A 20867-nucleotide genomic window follows, 5' to 3' on the forward strand; every position below is an offset into this window, starting at 1 on the left:
TGAGAAAGAGGAAGGGAGAGAAGGAGAGAGAGAGAGAGAGAGAGAGAGAGAGAGAGAGGATGACATTCTTAAGTAGTCAACAGAAGAGCCTAGGTCTAAGTGGTGGTCTGACTAGATTTCAATATAGAAAAGCCAGGGGCAGGGAGGCCTTCCTGCTCTGCCATTTCCCCACATTTCTTGTTAGCCTTCCCTCTCTTTATTCCCTCTGCCTCTTCAATCCACCAAGTTGAATGGTAAAGAATCTGGCTAGGGGCCTGGAGAGATGTCTCAAGAGCACTGGCTACTCTCCGGAGGATCTGGTTTCAATCCCCAGCACCTATATGGTGGCTCACAGCTGTCTGTAACACCAGTCCCAAGGGATCTGACTCCCTCCCTCTTCTACCTTCCTTGGGCACCAAGCCTGAATGCAGTACACAGAACCTCCATGCGGGCAAGCGCCCATAGACATAAATTTTAATTTAAAAAAATTGCCTGGTGTTTCTCTTTCTTTTCTGGAAGCTAATCCCATAAATCTCTAAACTTTCCAGGTGATGGGAGTGTCTTTGTTATTCACAGACCTCAGGACCGATCTGAATTTATGCTAGCAAGGAGACTGAAGGTGGGCTTATAGGTCAACTGAAAGGATTGGCCCCAGGGTTAGAAGGCTGGGGCTTTGACCCTCATGTGCTGCTCCACTCCTGAAGGGGGCACAGAGAAGGGAAGTAAGCTTAACTACATGGCCAATTATTTGATCACCTGTGCCTTTGCAAAGGCACCCCAGTAAAATTCCTGGGAACTGGAGCTCAGGTGGACTTCCTGTCTGGCAATTGTATGTCCACGTGCCAGGAGGAAGATGCTTTGCTGAGGATGCCTGAGTTACAATTTTGGGAGTCTTCCAAGCTTCCTCATGGGCCTCTTCCTTCGGCTGCTAATCCAGCGCAATTTTGTAACAAAACTCAGTGTAAATGTAGCATGTTCCTGAGATACAGAGTTATTTTAGAGAATTAGCAAATCCATGGGTGGCTTAGGAACCCTGGAGCTTGTGGCTCCGATCTAACATATGAGGAATTTGTGGAGGACTGTGCTTTCCACTTCTGAAGTGTGTGCTAAGTCTGGATAGCCAGTGTCAGAACTGCATCACCACTGAGCAAACGTTCACACAGCACTTGATACGTGCCATGAATTGAGGTAAACACCCAATAAATACGTATTGAACACCCACTGTGTCCTCCATGCAGTACAATAAGAGCTGAAATAGAGTGGAGGCCAAGGCAGATCCCACCTCTTTCTTCCCTCACGGCCCACTCAGTCTACAAGAAGAGACAAGAACAGACTGCTTTCCTGCCATGCTGATGCGTCAAGCTTCACCCGAGCCTGACCTGTGAGCGTCAGGTCAGACTTTATTATGCCGCAGACTTGACCTGGTCTCCGGGACAGCAGAAGTCTGCATATGCGTCTGCGCCTTCTGCTTTGCAGAAACGTTTAATCTGAGGACACAGGCGGGCAGCTCACATCACAGCAGACAGGAGAAAGTCTGCAAGCCGCGAAGGGAGCGAGGCCACCTATACTCTTTCTTCAAAAGTGAACCTCTGTGACCAGCTTCCCTCAACCAGACCCCCCCTTGCTAAAGTTCCCAAAAGAGCATCACCACCCGAGGACCAAGTGTCCAATACAGGAGTGTGGGGGACACGTGTCACATCAAAACCACAGCGGAGGACCCTTATCATTCCTCTGAAGGGACTTTATTATCTTTCTTGCCTCTGGATCAGCGGTTTGCTTTCTAATAATATTTTTGAAAATGTCAAAATTACATTTTATTTAGCTATATTTCTCTGTGCCTGTGCATTCACGCAAGGGAAGAGATGGGAAGATCTTTGGTCTTGGGGTTAAGAGACTATAAATTTGTATGTATTAACTTCCTGAAGTTTAGGAAGCACATATGGCATGCTCAGTGTGAAGGCCAGCGTGGCGCAAAGCGGCGTGCTGCGAACGAGGGTCACCAGGCTTCTTGGCGGCAGCAATCCCAGAGATCTCATGCTGAACCCTGTCTGTCCTGGGTCCCAGCGGTTCCCCCGAGAGAAGCCTCTGGTGACCCAGCGGAAGCTCCCGCGAGCAAACGCATCTGTGAAGTCCTCCAAGGAGTCACCTCGGTCACGCTGGAAAATGTAAAACCTGGCCCAGCCACACAGAAAGGAAGGCTTGAGTTCTGGGCGGCCTACCTCCAAGCCTGGCGATCCTCTGACCCGGACTAGTGTATCCAGGACACAGGACAGTTACCACGCCAGCGTGACCATGATGGACACGTTCCCAGGCCCTACTCCTCTAGATGCTGTCAATTGAAAACCTGGGACACCGTTCAAAGAAGCCCCAGGTGGTTTCTGAGCGCGCCAGAGTCAGAGAGCCTCCGCGGAGGGCCAAGGCTGTTCCTAGTTCCCTGGTCACAGGGGTTGATGAGTGTTTTCGTTTTCTGTGGCTGCTCCACCGTTTCAGTCCCCTGAAGTCAGTCGCAGGTTGAGAATATAAAATCGGAGGCCCCACGGACAAATAACTCATGCTTTAAATGAATTACGATGTTCGCATTTCTAGTTAGGATTAACTTCTTACCATTGCCTGTGAGGATTTGAATGCCCCCGTGAGCTCAGGTAATTGAACACTTTGTCCCCAGTTGCTAATGTCATTTGGGAAGGTTATGGGATCTTAAGGAGTTATCTCACTGATTTGGGCGGTGTGTGTGTGTGTGTGTGTGTGTGTGTGTGGTGTTTACAGCCTCACTCCACTTCCTACTTTCTGCTTCCTGAATGCAGACATAAAGTGACGAGCCAGCTTCCTGTTCCTGCTTTCATGCCATGCCTTTCCCACCATGAAGACTCTTTTCCCCTGAAACCATAAGCTTATAAAATGAAGTCTTGGTCATGATATTTTTTATTATAAGCAAAAGAAAAACAACTGATAATGTCTAATGTTTCACTTGGACTTTAATAAAGGATGTACATGTATTAAAGAAAAATCCATAGTCCGCACGGTACTGTGCCGTTCCGGCTTGGCTGAGCTTCCCCTGCTCCTTTAATTGGGGTGAACCAAGGGTATTTAAACCTCCGGGGAGTGGGTAGAGTCTTTCGGGGTGAATATGCATCATTGGCATGGCTAAGGTGCTGAGAATACTTTATTTGACAACAGAGGGGTTCCAGGCGCTTGCTGGACACGACCATACAAGGAAAGGGGCCGTTTAACCTGGCTGTGACTACGTGACCTCCTCTGCTGGCAAAGGTGGGAGGGCACAAGACTACATGCATTGGGGCATGAAGGCCCAGGATAGGGGAGGGAGCGGTCCTCACTCCCTCTGCTCTCCAGACATTTCCAGGGTAGGACTTGACCTCACTCCTGCTCTGGGCGGGGTCCTCCTGTTTCCACAGTACCTTGGCCCCACCATACTGCTATAGTTTGGGTTTTGGAATGTCCCTCAAATGACTCAATAAGGACTCCAGACTTCGGCTCAGTGCTACTGTGAGGTGGTGGAGCCTTTAGAAGATGGGCCTTAGGGAGGGTCATCAAGTCATTGGTGGTATGTGCTTGAAGTAAATGTTGGGACTTGCTTTCCCTTTTTTCCCCTCCTGAGTCTTCACCACCCCACCCTCTGGCTATGAGGTGAGCAGCTTGACTCACGCCCTCTCAGCCTTGCTATGTTGCCTCACTCCAGGTGCTAAAGCAAAGAGAGCAAAGGGCCCGAGTGACGGTGGACCAGAATTCCCAAAGCTGGTAAGCACCGTCAGTCTATCTTCTGAGCTAATGATCCTACGCTTTCGTCGTGTGTGATGGAAAGCTACCTATGCAGTACCTGAAGCTCCAGGCATCTAGAACATGTCTTCTGTGGGTAAGGGACAGTGTTATAGTGATTTGTTTAATCCAGCGGATGGGGCTCAAATGCTGAAAACAGCAACTGGAGAGACCAGTCTGCAAACTAAAAGCCTCTAAGGATCTTTAAGACGTGGCTTGTCAGTGCTGTAGCAGGGCAGGAGAAATGGGGCCATACAGACAGCTTACACCACAGGAACAGCGCAGTTCAGAGACTGCACCAAACGAGCTTTGGAATTCTTAATCTGGGGGCTGGGAGTTTCTCATCTTGGTCAAAGCAAGCCTGGGGCCTTATTATTTAAAGCTATGCCTTGTCAAATTAGTTGTATGGATACTGTAGCTCAACCTTAATGTGGACAGACAGGCCTGCCAGGCACAGATTTCTCAAGCAGATGATGTGAGGGAGAATAAATTTTATCCACGGCGAGACTGCAAGGACAGATGACACTCTGCAGGAACGGCAGGCCAAATCTGCACGATCCATAATATAACCGGCAAGCCCTAGGGACCTGGCCTTGTCGAAGTGGAAGCGACAGCACGAAGGAGCTATCAAATGAACTCATTGAGCTGGAAAAGGTTTAGGGCTTCTATCCCTCACAAGGGAACAAACACCTTAAAAATCAAAATGTTCCTAAAGGAAGTACGGTCACGGAAGTAGAGCCCCTTGAGACATGACAGCAAAAAAACGGCCAACCCCATAGATTCTCCTGACTTCCCATCGGCCTTCCTTTGGCCTCCCTCTCCTCAGTGAAAGATGAGTTTTGCTAAATTATGGAATGGTAGGAATTAGTTTTATTCACCAGCGGCATTGGGAATAGAGCCTGCAGGAATCTGGGCTCCACAGCAAGTAATCGTTACTGCAAGGAACACATTCCCCAACTCATCTGCGATACGCTGTGTGTAACCCTAGAGCTGGGCATTATGGTGTTATCAATCCACCCAAGACACGGAACAGGGGGATGTGGGGGCCCCTGTGTCTCTAAGACTCTGCCCAGCAAGAGATATATGACAGTAACTTTTCTCCCCATTGCTTTCGCAATAAAATCCACCCAGAGCTCCAGGAAGGGTTAGGAATGTAATTCAGCTTCCATAAATCAAGACAAAAATTAAAATGGCCAGATATGTAGCAGCCTGTTCAGGTGTATAGAGAATCTGGAATTTAGTGCCCTGGTAATGGGTAGTAGCAGATTATCTAATTATGGAAAGAAAGAAGAAACGCTGCTCTCTGGGGGAAGGGGGAGCTAAATGCTTTAATCCATTCACTCACCACATCTCCACCAAAGCTAGATTAATATTAAAGTTCATGTAACATTTGTCTTGTTTTTTTTTTTTGTTGTTATGAAATGAAGTCAAATGTTAAGGAAAAAATATAACTTAATAGGCTACAGTTCAGTGATTCAGTTTTGCACTTTATCTTTCGGAGTGATGTGTGCAGCTGATTACAGAGCAGTTCTGTACTTTCCTAATTGTAGATCTGTTTAAATTTTTATCATTCTATCTTGAAGCTATTGTAGATAGACTTTAAGCAAGGATCTCATAAATTTACTTTTAAGGGGCAATGAGCACACTGTGCTGGCAATGGGTAATCCTTTCCATTCATTCTGCTGTTACCTTGCCTTCGACGCTGTTTGGTGCTTGTTTCTGACCCTAACTACAGGTATAAAGAGCTGAAAACAGGGAGTAAAAAAAAATGAAAATTCCATATAAAGCAGTCCCACTTTATAAACGATTTCACCTTCTCTGGTTTCAGTTACCAACTACCAAGTGTAGTCCAAAACTATCACGTTACATTGTGACTAGTTCAGAGCATCGGGATGGAATTCTGCCCTAAAGCCAATTACCTTGTCCAGTGTATCCACACTGTATACTCTACCCACCCATTAGTCATTTAGTCATCCTGGTTGCCAGAGTAATTTATGGCAGAAATGTATTATTGTAATTGTTCAATCATTTGTCTTTTACCTTACCTAATTTATAATTTTCACCAAACACATGAATATATAGGAATATATATATAATATATATATATTATATATATATAGGAATTTGGTACTATCTGTAGCTTCAGTTATGAGCTGTGGTTCCTTCCCATTATCTGCCTGCAGATAGATGGTAGGGGACACTATGCATGTCAAACCCTTACTGAAATCCATTAACTGGATGAGGTATTTAGCAGGGAAGTCAGCTCATAATAAATAAATTTCACGTAACTGTGTCTATGAACAAATGGTCTTTTTTGGTATTGCTTCCTTCTTTTAAACTAGTACTTGGTCCAATGAATGAATAAATCAGGGACTCCCGACTGAAGAACAATGCAGTTCTTGATCTGATTCAGAAGACTGAACGTGGAATAAAGACAGGTCACTCATAAGGACAAGAGCATCTGTGAACAATACGGTGGATAGGCTGTCACCAACCTGGAAAGGCCATACAATCCCCATTTATTCTATTATAGTCTGAGGTGCTGTTTAGCATATGACAGCGTCTGCCCTCCATGCTTTGGAAGTTAGCATGAGTTAACATGAAGTTCCCAGGACAGGGCCCAGAACACAGTAGACAGTTACATTCAATACTTAGTATTTTATTTCCAGAGAATGGTGGGGTCAGGCAGCCCCCAAAAAGAATGCTTTGTGTGCCCTGCCTCAGGGCCCGTTCACAGGTAAGACAGGCTGTAGATTCTTTGAGGGCAAGAATGTGCTGTATGGTATGCCCAAGTCTTGAAGCCTATCAATGGCAAGAGCTGAGCACACACTTGGGGCAATCACTGAATGGTCAGTGAAGCAGGTTTTGGGGCATTACAGAGAGAAATGGTGGGAGGAGGCATTTACTTTTCAAAAAGGAACAGCATACATTTGAGTGGCCACATTTTGGGTGCATCTCACAGACATTGCAGAAGCGAGTTATAGACAATCGTATGGTCTCTCGTTCGGCATCTTGAAGGAAGCAAGGACCAGACTATAACGGCAGTAATGTGAATGTTTTTTTTTTTTCCCCCACAATTATATGATGTGCTGCTGCTTTTTGTCTTCTCTCAGATGGATTCACACACTGAGCAGCCTGGCATCTTAGGGATGGCGGGTGGGAAGAGGCTGGCTGTAGTTTTTATGATTATCATTGGTAGTGAGGCAAGATTAGTGATCTTTACCTCTGCTTCAAGAGACGGATTTCATCAGACTCATTGACTCAGCCAGCGTCCCATCACTGAGAGAGGCTGAGAGCAGTCTGTCCAATTCTCATTTATTAAGCTACTTTACTGAGCTATACAATGGGTGTGTACCCATTTCATTTGGTCTTTAAACTTTTAAATACATTTATTTTACAGAACACTTACACTTTGGAACTAAGATGTCTCCCAAAGTGCAAGGGTTGAAAACTTGGTTTCTACTGTAGTAATGTTTAGAAGTGGGGCTTTTGGTGGGAAGTGGTGATGCACACCTGTAATCCCAGCACTCAGGAGACAGAGGCAGGCAGATCTCTGAGTGTGGGGTCAGCCTGGTCTACAAAGTGAGTTCAGGATGGCCTGGGCTGTTATACAGGGAAACCCTGTCTTGAAAGACCAAAAACAAAGTGGGGATTTTGCTTTGCTTAAAATCATGTTTAATGATTAAAAACAGGACTCAAAGTGCTCAATATTCATAATTTTTTTTGCTCTTTCCCTGGAACTTTGAATCATAACACCTAAAATTCTCTCCCTTCTGTCTCTCCTGGCAATGGGGACTGAACACAGGACCTTGTGCATGCTGGGCACATAATCCATTATTGATTTACACTCCAGCTCTTCATTGTTTTCTTTAAGTGCAAGTCTCCCTGTCCAGTCTAGGCTGGCCTTGGGTCTGTGGTTCTTTCTCACTTAGCCACACAAACATGAGAGGCCACGCTATGCCTGACTCCACTTCTCTTATTTGGAAAGACAAACTCTTTAACTGTCAATGACCTATTATACCAGTGAGAGCTACAGCATGAACGGAGCCTTGGCTAACAGCGTCTTTGCTATGCTCGGTGCTGTGATGCAGACTGAGGGCTTGTGGGCTCTCGCTGAAACAATGAGATGGCGAAGCCCAGTTTAGTCACTCCAGCTTTCAATATGCCTAACAAGAGGAAGTCTTTAGCTTTAGAGGAATGCATTTAATTCCCTCCAGCAGTTAGCTTCACCTCAGTAAACAGTGCCTACAGGAAAGAGACAGACAAACAAGAGTTGATTTTTAAAACCACATTTACTAGCGCACATAAATATTTTGAGAACAAATATATCTATCTTCCCTTTCTGAATCCTCAGCATAATTTACCATGTTTTAACAAACTACTATAAATATCTAAGAGGAAAATGAATCTTAAAAACCTGAAAGAGGTAAATAGCCAGATGGGAACCACTGACAGAGTGACTTTTTAAAAGATTGAGCCACTGATTTGCAACTTTTATTAAAATCAATTTCGCCTAAAAAAACTGAGATAATTTGTAATCTGACTGTGATTTGTTGGGCTAACAGTTGAATTTTTACATTAAAAAATTGCAAAGCTTCAACCAAGGGACAAATGAAACACTCCGACTTGGGCTTACACTTTAAAAATTCCACCAACATTAGCAAAGAAACAATGATGTCATATTAATTCACATTAGTACCATGGTCCAAAATACGCTTTCCATCATACGTCTAATCTGGCTGCTGCACAGCAGGGGCTTCTAGCGGGAGTTAGCGTACAGTCTGTTCTTGATGAAGACAACAGTAGACAGATGCTGCCTGATGTCTGGGTAGTGCTGAATGTGACAAAACCAGCGAGACACATTAAGGTATTTCTCCTTTTCTTGAACTGTCAGGTCAACCTAGGTAGAGATCAAAAACACAGCATATACTATTCACCATATATAAACAGAGCTGTCAACACTGGGAGGTGACTGACAGAAACTGAAAAACACCTAATTACCCAGTCTTCAAAGCCAACGTATTTACACAGAAGTGAAAGCTGCAGACAGTTGTGACAGCAATACATTTGTTGACTATTTTAATGTTCAGTTCAAAACCAGATGTACTTTCTAGGAAAATATCAAGCTTTCCATACATATAAACATTGACATTATTATCAGATAGCGTTATAGGTGGTTGTGAGCCACCATGTGGTTGCCGGGAATTGAACTCAGGACCTTTGGAAGAACAGGAAATGCTCTTAACTGCTGAGCTATCTGTCCAGCTGCAACCTGGTTAGTTTTAAGCACTTACAGTTTAATACAAGAAAAGGCTCTGTCTGGTGGCAGGTGACTTAGAAAGGAGGCTGATTACATACACAACACACCTCCATCTGTGGGCAGTACAGATCTATGCTTTAGTGGGTGCAGCGGTACTCACATCACTTAGGACGCAAAGACAGAGGTGTTTATCATTCCCCTGAGATCAGACGCCAAAGAAGGTGGCGACTCAAGATTTTTCTCTAAGACAGATTTCGGAATTAGGTTGTTCAGTAAAGCAGAAGCAACACGGAAGAACTGGAAGCATTACCCCAGTGTGGGCAGGGTAGCCCCTTCCCTTCTGCTTAACTCAACATTTACTGAAAGGACATGTGATCCTCAATCTCACGAAGAAAATAAAAATACAAACAGCGTGGGCCCCACCAGTCTCCACCCAATCGGAGGCCTGCACGCCTGCAGGCACTTTTAGCCATAGGATGTCCTGAGGCTGTGGGCAGGTGTGCCAAGTCACAGGCCCTAGCAGAGTGAAGGACAAACTAGTGTGCAGTAACTTACAAAACACAAAGCAATGTTAACAATGACAGAGTAAACTGCCTCTTGCTTGACATTTTGTCAGCTCAGTTTCCTTGAATCATCCAGTCTCACTGCTGTCACACGTGAGCTGCATACACGGAACAAATCCTAACACCGAACTGGGCACTGACCCTGTTTCAAGAGGAGTGGGTCTGTGACTAGTTATCACAAAGACCTCGCCATCACTGCTGGTCTACATTAAAGGAAGAAAGTCATTACATCCCTAAGTATTAGTCAAGACGACTGAGCAAGAAAATCTTTTTTAGTGTAAAGACTAATTTTTATTATAAGAGTTCATGGTTTCACACATTCCTGATTTTTAGGTTGGAAAGAAAGGAGCATGAGATACATTTACACAGCAGAGAATGAAGTATTCACTTGTGGGATTTAGTTTGTAAATGGATTATTATTTTTTTTTTCTGATTCTACCAATATATTATAAGTATCTCCAAAGACTTCAAGAAAAATTTGTGTTTTTGTTTGCTCTTTTTTTGTTCTTTGGTTGTTCAAGGATTGAATATGGGGCCTTGACAGATGCCATTAAGACACCTAAATGCAAGGTTTTAAGAAAGTTTAAGTTAGGGATGGGGGTGCAGCTCAGGGGCAGAATGTACTCCTGTCTAGGTGGCCTTAAGGTTCCCTCCCAATACTGACTGCAAAATGAAAGAATAAACAATAACCTGAGAATTTTAGGGCTATTTCATTACAACAAACCTCTACTTAGCCATTTCATGGGACATTGCTTTTCAGGATGAACTAATATACATAGTAATACATTCATTCCCAAGCACTAAGGTCTTTAGCTTGTGCACTGAGATTTTTAAACCAGGTCAAAAGAAATATGCGTATTTCATATTTATTTTGTGAAACATTATTTGTTGCTCTCAGGCCTATTATTTAAAACTGACATAAACCAAAATAAATATTCTCCAATATACAAACTTCACAGCTGGAGTCTCTAAGAACTACAGTCCAAACTCAGGATGAAGTAATTTTTATTCTAACAGCTTTTAAATTTTCTAATCTTCTCTTTTTTTCTTTTCTTTTCTTTTTTTTTTGAGAAAGGGTTTTTCTGTGTAGACCAGACTGGCCTCTGCCTCCCTGAATGCTGGGATTACAAGTACAAGGAATGTGCAACCATGCCTGGCTTAATCTCCTAATAGTTTCAAATTTAACCCAACAAATTTTGGATAGATGATCTATTACATAGTATTCTCAGTTGTACTCTCAGTTGAGAGTAAGCTAACTTACTCTCCTGTTAGAAACACACAGGCTTCCTGAATGAGTCAGAGCATCACTGTAGTGCCTTTCAACACGTTAGGCCTTGGAATTTGTCCCTCTGAGTCTGAGAAAATGATGACTGAACTTAGCATACCACCTCTGTTATTTATTTTTGGTAAACATTTTGCACGTAAAATTGTCAACAAACTAAGGAAGAGATTTTTCTCTATCAAAGTCACTATTTTAAAAAATGGTTCTGAGGTGATCCTTGGGCTATTTCATTTGTATAACATTGGCTTTCCAACATTTCCTCCTAGTAATTTTATTTTATTTTATTTTTCCGAGGAACACAATGCAAATGCTGCTTCCTGCTTCCACTGGTCTAGACAGCAGTGAATCTGGTGGTGCCAGCTCTTTCTCCTACTTACTCATTTTTGTTTATATTGGAACTCGGTGATTACTTTGAACCTTAAAGCCAAACAGATAACATTCTGATGTGCTTATTTTCCACAAAGACATGTAGGAAACACTCAAGTCCACTCTCTGCAGCCTGGTGTTAGTGCTGGCTTTATCCTTTCACTGGCCCCAGGCTGTTCCTGGACAGTCAAGATGGTAAGGACCGTCTCACAGCCATTTCTTTCCCTTTCCTTCTCAAAGAATCCATATTCCACTGGTGCTCCAGGCTCAGCACAAGTGCGTTTCAGCTCAGAAAAATCTTACGCACCAGCCACAGCATTCACAAAGGATTCTAACAATCTCAAGGTATCTGCTCATAAGGGACCATTTCTCAGGGGAATCACTGAAGAAAGTAATCGGTCACTAGTGCTGGAACACAGTCACGGGAACTACTGAAAAAGTGCACTATAACATGCCAAGAAGGGTTAAGTCAGACCTGACTTAACCTCAGAACTTCTCAACCACACATGTAACTCTGGGCTTCCAATAGGAACAATCTAAGAGGTGATTTGATGACCCAAAGGTTCCTCAACTACTGAAGGCTTTGTTTCATACACTGTGCTGATTACAGAGTAAGGACTTAACAACATGAGAGAGTAAGTTAAGGAATGAGGGCTTGGCTAATATACTGCTAATGTGACCAAAGCCTGAGAAGCTGAGACATACAAGCAGGCGGCAAGGAAGACTTAGCATTTCTCAGTACGCATACTCAATAGCCAGCAGTCTCCTTTCTCACACTGTGTGCACTCAGAGCCAAGTCCCATGTCACCTAACACCAGGGTGCAACCCTATTACCTCAAGGGTTCAGTTTGAGGCCTATTCCTTAAGAAGGGTTTTCTGCCTGTGAATACCTTGCCTGCCCCTCAACTGGGAGAGGACACACACCTTGACTTGTATAAACAGTCAGAGATTTAGTAAGAATTCTATTTAATGTTGCTTTGAAAATAATAACCATAAGCTGGGCGATGGTGTGTATGCCTTTAATTCCAGTACCTAGAAGGCAGAGGCAGGAAGATCTTTGAGTTCTAGGCCAGCCTGGTCTACAAAGTAAGTTCCAAGATAACCAGGACTACTCAGAGAAACCCTTCCCCAAAAAATTAAATAAATAAATAAATAAATAAAATGATAACCATAATATTTTTAATCACAACACAGTTACAAGTACAGGAAACACATATTCCAGAATAGAAAATGTAAGTAGATACAGATGGGTAAAGACTAAGATAGGCCCAATTTCAATATTTAGAACTGAGGGAAACATTAAGTCTCCTGAAAGCCAAAAGCTTTCCAAGATGCCTGACTCATACTCAAGTGACTATGCACATTACAGAAATGTGACAGTGCTCGATGCTCTGGTAGAGTGACCTTGCCTGTCTAAGATCTGCATGAGCCAGCAGAGGAAAAGGTGTAAGTTCCATACAGTTTACTATCATCTTTGTTTTGAATTACATGGGAGAAATCTTCCCTAAGTACGGCGTCATGCTATAGGAAGCCAGACCCGAGAGGCCTGCAGACAATCACCAGCTTGCTTACAGTCGCCTCGCATTTCTCCCAGTTTAAGCTTTCAATATTAAATAACAGCAAAACACATGCCATGGTTAAGCGTGGGAAGCGACCACCTCGCACCTGGGCAAGGCAGCTGCATCACAGCCGCAGCCTTGCTTAGGTCAGGTCAGGGGTCCCCCAAGCTGAAACCCTGAATGTTTGCCACCAGGAGATGCTTAGCTACTGTAGTAGCAAATCCTCTTTACCTTGGAGGCTTTTTTCGTTTTGAAATGAGGTAAGTTGTACCACGTCATTATTCTAAGTTCAAAAAGCTACTAAGACATATTGAACCTAGAATAGAATAGAATAGAATAGAATAGAAAGAGGCTGCTGTGATTGATGTTTCAGCTCTGATGAAACTTTCTTCATGTATAAATACGTTACTCTAAATATATTGAGGAACACAACCAAAAACTTCATTTAATGTAGATGTACAACCTAAAACAGGAACACATAATGGGTCCAGAATACTGAAAACTGCTACTCTCACAAGCTTTCTCCCGGATAAGCCACTATGCCAAGAGCCAGGAGGGGACAAACAAATAAGACACCCACTTCACCATTTCCTGGCTTTGCGCAGATAAACCATATTCCTTCCAAGATCAGGGGCCATTCACCCACTACATTTCACTGTGCTAACAGATGGATGAAAAGCGTCCTTTCGCAGCTAAACATGCTGCTTTTTGATGAGAAACTCTAAGGCCATTCTACATGTTAGAAACATTTATAGCCAATGTAGGAACTTTATAAAACAATGACAAGTTCCTTTGGCTAGTCAAGAAAAATCATATTCCGTACACATCTGTCATGAGTCTTTTATTCTGAACAGAAATAATCAGTACCTGGTTCTGTTTTCTCTAATTCGCTACTTTTATGTAAAACAACTTATCTCTGCCATGAGATTAGTAGCTCCTTGAAAATGAAGGTTTATGCTCATTTTATGGCCCTCTCAAATACAGAACAGTGAGCACGCACAAGAGGCTCTTGGTAAATCTAAGCGTGTAACAGCGAGCCCTGTGCTAAGCTAATCAACTAGGCCACTACAATGTTACGTTTATTTGGTGATATGGAAGACTGACTGCACCCACGTGGGGAAAAAAAAAGCCCCCTTTGTCCTGTCTCTCACCGTGTAGTTCTGGCTAACCTTGAACTTGTGGCAACCCTCATGGCTCAGCCTTCCAAATGCTGGGGTTATGTGTGTATGCCACCATACCCAGCTTGGGGAGTAACTGTTAATAAAATCAAGTAAATTCAAACCGAGGGGTATGGGTTAAGTGGTGGACTAGCTATACAACAATTCAATAGTTTCTGCAGCAGGCTGGAGCTATCTAATACAGAGCGAGTGCTAGTGTGTGTACATGTTACACTGTAGTGGCGAGGTGAAGACACGTGAGGTCTGTGCATGCTCAGTGTTGATGACAATTTTTCCAGTATTTCTGCTCTGTGGTTGGCTCGGTATGGTAATGTGGAATCCGCTACTTCAGAGGGCAGAATCTAACTGCATCACTTCTTACTGTGGTAGCCTACAGTTTATAAAGGCTTCTCTACGCACTACGACACTTAGGAGAGACCTGCCTTTGTCCTTACAAATAAACCTACACGTGCATAAATGTATCCTATTTCTTGAACAGTATATAATAATGTTCAAAACATATATTTGGTGTTATGAAAGTCTGACTGTATAAGGTATGGCAGGAATCATGCGAGACAGAAAAATGTCTACATCTATGACTGAAGCAGTTTGTGACAGAGATTTTCAAACGGTAACTATAGTACAAGCAAAATAAACTCAAGCTGAAGGAAGTCCTCCACAAGGGTCAAACAGAAACAAAAGGAGCATTTCGGTATGCTTCAGGAGTCTGAGACAGCCCTAAGCAAGAAGTCAGAGCTGGACCGGAGACTGTATGAAGAAATACAACAAGCTGAGAGGAAGGAGCCGGGAGGATCTGAATGCAATAGACAAGATCAATGCAAAGACACGAGTAGGAAAGGCCCAGAAGCCAACAGGCTTTGGGATGTTACAGCTTAGGCAGGGAGACAGCGACAAAGCCAGCAAGGGCGTGGGAGTGCTCCCTGGCTGCCAAACTGTACTTGCTGGGATTACAGAGCTTGATCTTACGGAAGACTGGCCTAGTGGCCACTAAGCTCATCTCATACAGACGCCTTATGCGTATTTCTTTTTTATTGACTAGAGATAATGAAACTGACTGATGATCAGGCAAAATTCACCCAGGATCTGAGGAAGGAAGGGATAGGAGTGAGAGGACCCAGCAAGTGGAAACCCCAGGCCCTGAATGGGTGTATGAAGTAGAGAATATAGAAAAGCATTAAGAGGTCTTTTCCCACAATGGAAGAAGGGTGCTGCTGGTGCGGGGAGCTGAGAGGTTCTTTAAGGCAGAGAAAAAGATCTAAGAAGGCAAGAACTGAAGACAAACTGTCCAGGTTCGGGACTTGGGTCCACCAATTAGTTATATGATACTTGACTGACCTCACCGTGTCTCGGTTATTGGTACCTACCTCACAGGAATATTACCAGGAGTAATGAGCTGACACTTAGACAGAATAAAGGATAGTGGAAAGAAAACAGGGAGTGTCTAACTGTAAATAAATTTTGGAACTGACTGAAAATGTAGAGACTATCCAAGTATTTAGAGAAGAAACATGAAGGAATGAGAGTTTGGGAGATGACTCAGGAAGGGCTGGCAGGGAAGGGGAGCTGAGGTGAGAGGCTGGGATAAATTTCCTTCTGAGACCAGAAATGGGAGAGGAGGTGGTTGAGGATTTTTAAGTAGGTGGGCTGAAGGAGAAAGAATTCAATCAATGAGGAGGGGGCTGTGAAGGAGGATGGTTCTATGGCAATAAAGTCAGAGGGGTAGGGATCTAGAGATACTTGGGAGGAAGGAGGCCGACAACTCTGCAAAGCCGAAGGCTAGCAATCTCTACTTAGGTCATTTCAAACACAGAGCTCTCTCTGTACACGAAATGAAGACATTTAACATGGCGGTAAGCACACGGCCCAGCAAGGAAGCTCAAGGCGGCAGTAAGATGCGGCTGAAGTTAAGCAGGATGGGTGACACTTGACAAGGAAAGCATTTAAGTAACTAGTCATCCAATTAGGTTACCATTAGCGACCAAGACACCTGACTCAAGAGCCTGGGTAGGAAGGTGCACAGAAGATGGGGTGCTGGAGGGGAGGGTGACGGAGTCGGAGGCAAAAAGCTGTGGAGGAAGGCAGAAGTGAGAGCTGAAAACACAGCAGTCAAGAGTAGGAGAGAGAGAGAGAACAACTCGGCAAATAGTCTGTGTGGCAAGTTTTGCCTACGGTGTCTTGTTTTAAAATAACTTTCATTTTGTTAACTTGATATGTTGAAATGTAGATATGATTAAAATTCACAACATTAAAAAAAAAGTGACTCTGAGTATTACAGAAAAAAAGCCTAATTCCACATACTCACTATAAAGCGATGAAGCCCGTAGTACAGCAGGATGTCCGCCAGCGTGATGCTATGTCCTGCCAGGTAGACTCTATCTTCAAGATAGGAGTTAAGATCCTAGGGGAAAAAGTGTTTATATTTAAGAACAGTGACAGGCAGCTGCTGTCGCATAGGACGTAAAACATTTAAGAAGGCTACTCAAGACGAAAGCACGGAGACTTCATTTCATAAACATAAGTGATCCCACAACTTGGGAGGGTGAGGCAGGAGGACTGGGGGAGAGATGCGCTCTGAGGTGACCCTTTTGGAAGCAAACAAAAAACTGACAATAACAAAGATGGGTTCAAAATCACCAATTTGATGCCAATCCTCTAAAAGCAGCAAAAGAAAACAAACTGCTAACAGAAGCATCATTCTAGGCACCATCTATGGCCATGTCAGAGTGCAATGTTTTCTTACTCTGTATAAACCATGCTCACTCTGGCTTGGGAGATGGCTCAGCAGGGAAGTGCCTGCACATAGGCATGAGGACCTGAGTTGAGATCCCCAGCATCCACACAAAAGCTGGGCACAGTGGTATATGCCATAAAACCCTAACTCTCAGGAGGCAGACACAGGTGGATTCCTGGATTGTGTATACATATAAGTATACACACATACATACTTATACACACACACATACCTATAAATATATATAAAATGTTAAACACTTTGCTATACACACATCTATCTAAATGCTTTAATAGAGATAACATACACAACACAAAAACCTGGAAGGCTGAGCCTACAGAATTAAGCATGTTCAGTTTCAAGCCAATCTCCAGAGCTTTTCCATCTTGCAAAACTAAAGCGCTATCATTAAATGGCTCCTCATCTCCCTTCCCTCCAGGCACTGGTAACCAGTGACCTGCTAGGTCTCTATGTATGTAGGTGCCTCATGTACATGGAGCAGAGTATGCCGAGTACTAGGACTCGCGTATTTCACTCAATGTGAAGGGGAATGAGCATCCTGAGGGGAAGGACCTGTCTCCGGCTCCCGCAGTACAGCCTACAGACAGTCAGGGTACCTTCAGCAGAGTGTGGGTATCTTCTTTACTGGAGTGTCCGTCTACTCGAGTGACCCTGAACTCTAGCCACTGCTGAACTACTGCCTTTTCTTCTGCAGTGCTCCCCAGCAAGTGTTCCTTCTTGGCTTGCTTGACTAGATGGGTCGCGATGGTACTTAATCCCATTAGACTTGGACCATTGTTTGTTTGTAGAACTGGAATCTTAAAAAGAAAAAGAAATGCTTCAGGAAAAAATTAAAAACAGAGACCATCATGACTGTACACTGGATGTGAGCACTAAAATCCTCCATTTGTGGAAATACTCTTATGAAACTGAATTATATATGAATGAAAGTTAGCATAACAGCAGCCATTAGGTTTATAATGTAATAGCATGCTGGGTGACGTAACTGGCATTAACAGTACAAAAGCTGACTAAATGTTACCAAAGTAATTCAGAACCACGCGTATATAACATCCAAAGACAGAAACCACAATACTTTATTAATTTCCTTCAAGATTCCCCACACTTGGCCACATGAAGTGGTCCACCCCTATAATCCCAGCAAATTGGGAGGCTGAGGCAAAAGGATTATTTATAGTTTCAGGCTAGCCTGGGCTATGCAGGGAGTACCTGCCTCAAAAACAAAAAACAAGACAACAACAGATTATCCTTAACCACAAACCAAATGATACCTGTGCAGTCAAATTAGTTTATACAGGATTATCAAGTCTAAATACTGGTTTAGTAAAGTAAGTTTATATATTATTTTTGTGGTGTTGGGGAGAGAATCCAGGGCCTTGCACTGAGCCACATCCCTTGCCCCATAAAAGTTCACTTGTTACTTAAGCAAAGTCTACAGAGAGACTTCGGGGAGACTATCTGTAGCAGCGGCCTAGCAATCTTTTATCTTGAGCAATCGTCTTAAAGCATCTCTAAAACCACAACGGCCTGAGAGACCTATACCAGCAATCAGATGTTTCCTGCTTGAAGCAAGGCTCATCACCTCTTCCTGCAGGCAGACTTACTCAGGTCACTCAAAACTATACAGACTGATACTATGGGAAATGTAATCCTAATTGGTAAATGTACCAATGAGACATGCTCTGAGAACGCTCACAGAGGTCACCTACCACCAACTCTAGAATCCCTACATGAGACAAAGGAAACAGATTTCTTTCCCCCTTTACAGCCAACAATTCCACAAGACTGAGGATTACTGTCTGTTTTTTTTTTTTTTTTTTTTTTTTTTTTAGTTTAAATTTTTTTGTGTGTGTGTGAATGGGTGTTTTGCCTGCGTGTATGCCTGTGTACCACATGGGTGCCTTAGAGACCAGAAGATGCCCTCAGATCCTCGGGAAAGCTGAAAACCACACTCCGAGAAAGTATTAAATAAGACTAGGCATGCCTTTAATTCCAGCACACCCAAAGGCTGGATCAACTTGTGTTCCAGGCCAGCCAGAACTACACAGGGAGCCTGTTTCAAAAACAGAACAAAGCCCCAAACCACCAAGGAACCAACCAACCAAATGTGGGGGCTGAAGAGATGGCTTGGAGGACAAGAGCACTAGCTGCTCTTCCAGAGGACCTGGCTTCAATAGGCCATTCTTTTTCCTCCATACAACCTAATATATTCTTAATAAAGATTTAATGAACAGAAAAAAATTCACATCAATTTTGGGGTTCTACAGTCTTCGAAGTTATCATATTTTAGGGGAGTGGGCAGGGTCTCATGCTGTAGCCCAGGCTAGCCTAGAACTCTTGGTGACCTTCCTATCTCAGCTTCCCAAGTTCAGATGTGAGCCACTTTTAATAGATGACTAGGTAACTTTCTCATGTAATGATGTACCGTAATTTAATGTATCCCCTGCCTACCGCTGGATCCTTGGACTGTTTTTGCTTTGTAATTATCATTGGTAATTTTGCTGGTGTTTTTGCTGTTAGCTTTCAACCAATGAAACATCCCAATTTCATCTCTATCCTTTTTCTGTATTCTCATTAACTTTCAACTGTGACTCACTAATTTTTTTTTTCTTTTTTGGTTTTCAACACAACATTTGCTGTGTAGCCTTGGCTGTCCTCCACCTCCCTAGCTAACCGTACGATGTTTAAATTAAGCAAGACCCTAAAACTGGACTCTGAACTCACACTTTGGTCTCATACTGAACTTGGGTTTACTCTCCATTGCACTACTTTGTTTTGCGTGACCTGTGTGACCCAAACTTTCATAATAATCCCTTGGTTTCCCCATCTTTTGAAGTCTAATCCCTTGAACACTGTCTCACTGAAGCTTAAATCCCATTTCCTTTGTACACTCCTCACTGTATTCCTCCTCTGTCGCTTGTTCTGTTGGGCTCTTAATGGCTGGTGATTGTGCTTCACACTAAATAAGCCTTGAAGGCAACATCCATGTCTTGGCAATGTTTTCCTAAGCCAAACAAGGATGTGGTGGCTGAGGCAAAAGAAAACAGGATGAGGAGGGTGCGCATCACTTCGGGAAAGGCCGGCCTTTGCTGCCTATCACAGGCAAGTCGCTTAACCTTTCCAGGCGTCACGTTAAGTTAAGGTCAACTTCACAATACCGCTACGGTTTGGACGAAAACTTAACCTGTACAGGAGGAAATAAACCACGAGGGTCCAAACAAGAACAAGCCATCTGGAACCACTCCCCCAAATGCACAATCGAAGTGGTTTCCCCACGGCCATTCCTCCTCTAGCACAGTCTTTGCAGGGCATGGGGGATCCTTCCATCTCCCCAGGCGTTCCACAGCCCCGCGCCGGGAAACTTCCTCAACTCTCTGCACACCGCGCACCCAAGCCGGTGTGTACCTAAAACGAACAGGGCCCCATTCCGTGTCCTCTCCACCAGGCGGCTTCCAGGAGGGCGAGTCCCCAGCCTCACAGCCGCCCCACAGCCGCGACGGCTTGTAGGGCGGTCGCTGAATGAAGGGTTGCAGTCCCGGCCCACCGCCGCCCGGAGGGATCTCAGCCCACCAACCGGCTTTCTGCTCCCCGAGGGCGAGGATGACATCTGCCTGGCGGTCTACGCCGAGACACGCGGCCCGCCCCGCACGCACGTGGGCAGTAGCGTCCACTCTCGCGCCCCGGCCGGATCGCGTAGGCTCCGGGCCACTCCGCCAGCCCTCGGCTTTCCTGCCGCCGCGCCTCACCTGCCGCTCGCCCTGGGCGCTGTACTTATTCCCAGGCCTCAGTCCCAGAGACTTCTCCAGCAGCCTCAGCTCCGCGGCCGCCGCCATCTTCCGGCCCGGCTCCTGGGCGGAGGGGCGGGGCTAGCCCGAACTGCTAGCGCATTGGTTGAGGAGGAAGTCCGGCCCCCACAGATGTCTCCCACGATTGGCTGGATAGACGGAAGAGCGCCTGAGCAAAGGGGCGGAGTCAGCGCCGGGCAGGGGGAGGATCTAAGAAATGGGCGGGGCCTAGGCGTTCTGAGACAGGTCGCTGGCATGCGAGGATCAAATACCTTCTCTAAGATAGTGAAAACCTTCCCCACAGAAAACGCTGAGTGCAGGTGGTTTCACAGAACAGCATATCAGAATGTTAAAGACTGAATCACTGCA

At 44.4% G+C, this 20867-nt stretch overlaps 1 protein-coding gene across 2 annotated transcripts; it reads right to left on the minus strand.

Moving 5' to 3' along the window:
* Window positions 1-6396: 6396 nt before the first annotated feature.
* Eef1e1 (eukaryotic translation elongation factor 1 epsilon 1) lies at window positions 6397-20597 on the minus strand. 2 transcript variants are annotated; one of them, XR_009587804.1, is made up of 5 exons: window positions 20460-20584; window positions 17310-17510; window positions 16264-16359; window positions 8453-8653; window positions 6397-7998 (listed from the first exon to the last, which is right to left on the minus strand). XR_009587804.1 is itself a non-coding variant. In XM_021633097.2 (4 exons), the coding sequence occupies exons 1-4, from the start codon at window positions 20544-20546 to the stop codon at window positions 8513-8515; spliced, it is 525 nt and encodes a 174-aa protein (XP_021488772.1). In that variant the 5' UTR covers window positions 20547-20597; the 3' UTR covers window positions 8027-8512. The 2 variants fall into 2 exon arrangements, 1 of the variants encoding a protein (XP_021488772.1); XM_021633097.2 differs by lacking the exon at window positions 6397-7998 and having other exon boundaries at window positions 8027-8653; window positions 20460-20597.
* Window positions 20598-20867: the final 270 nt, after the last annotated feature.

Source organism: Meriones unguiculatus, chromosome 19, assembly GCF_030254825.1.
Source record: "Meriones unguiculatus strain TT.TT164.6M chromosome 19, Bangor_MerUng_6.1, whole genome shotgun sequence".
NCBI classification, from domain to species: Eukaryota; Metazoa; Chordata; class Mammalia; order Rodentia; family Muridae; genus Meriones; species Meriones unguiculatus.

Coding starts and splice junctions, on each gene's coding strand:
- Eef1e1 (XM_021633097.2), bottom strand. CDS start 20,546: ATGGCGGCGGCCGCGGAGCTGAGGCTGCTGGAGAAGTCTCTGGGACTG. Junction 17,511..20,459: donor GCGCCCAGGGCGAGCGGCAG/GTGAGGCGCGGC, acceptor TTTCTTTTTAAG/ATTCCAGTTCTACAAACAAA. Junction 16,360..17,309: donor ATACCCACACTCTGCTGAAG/GTACCCTGACTG, acceptor TTTTTCCCCTAG/GATCTTAACTCCTATCTTGA.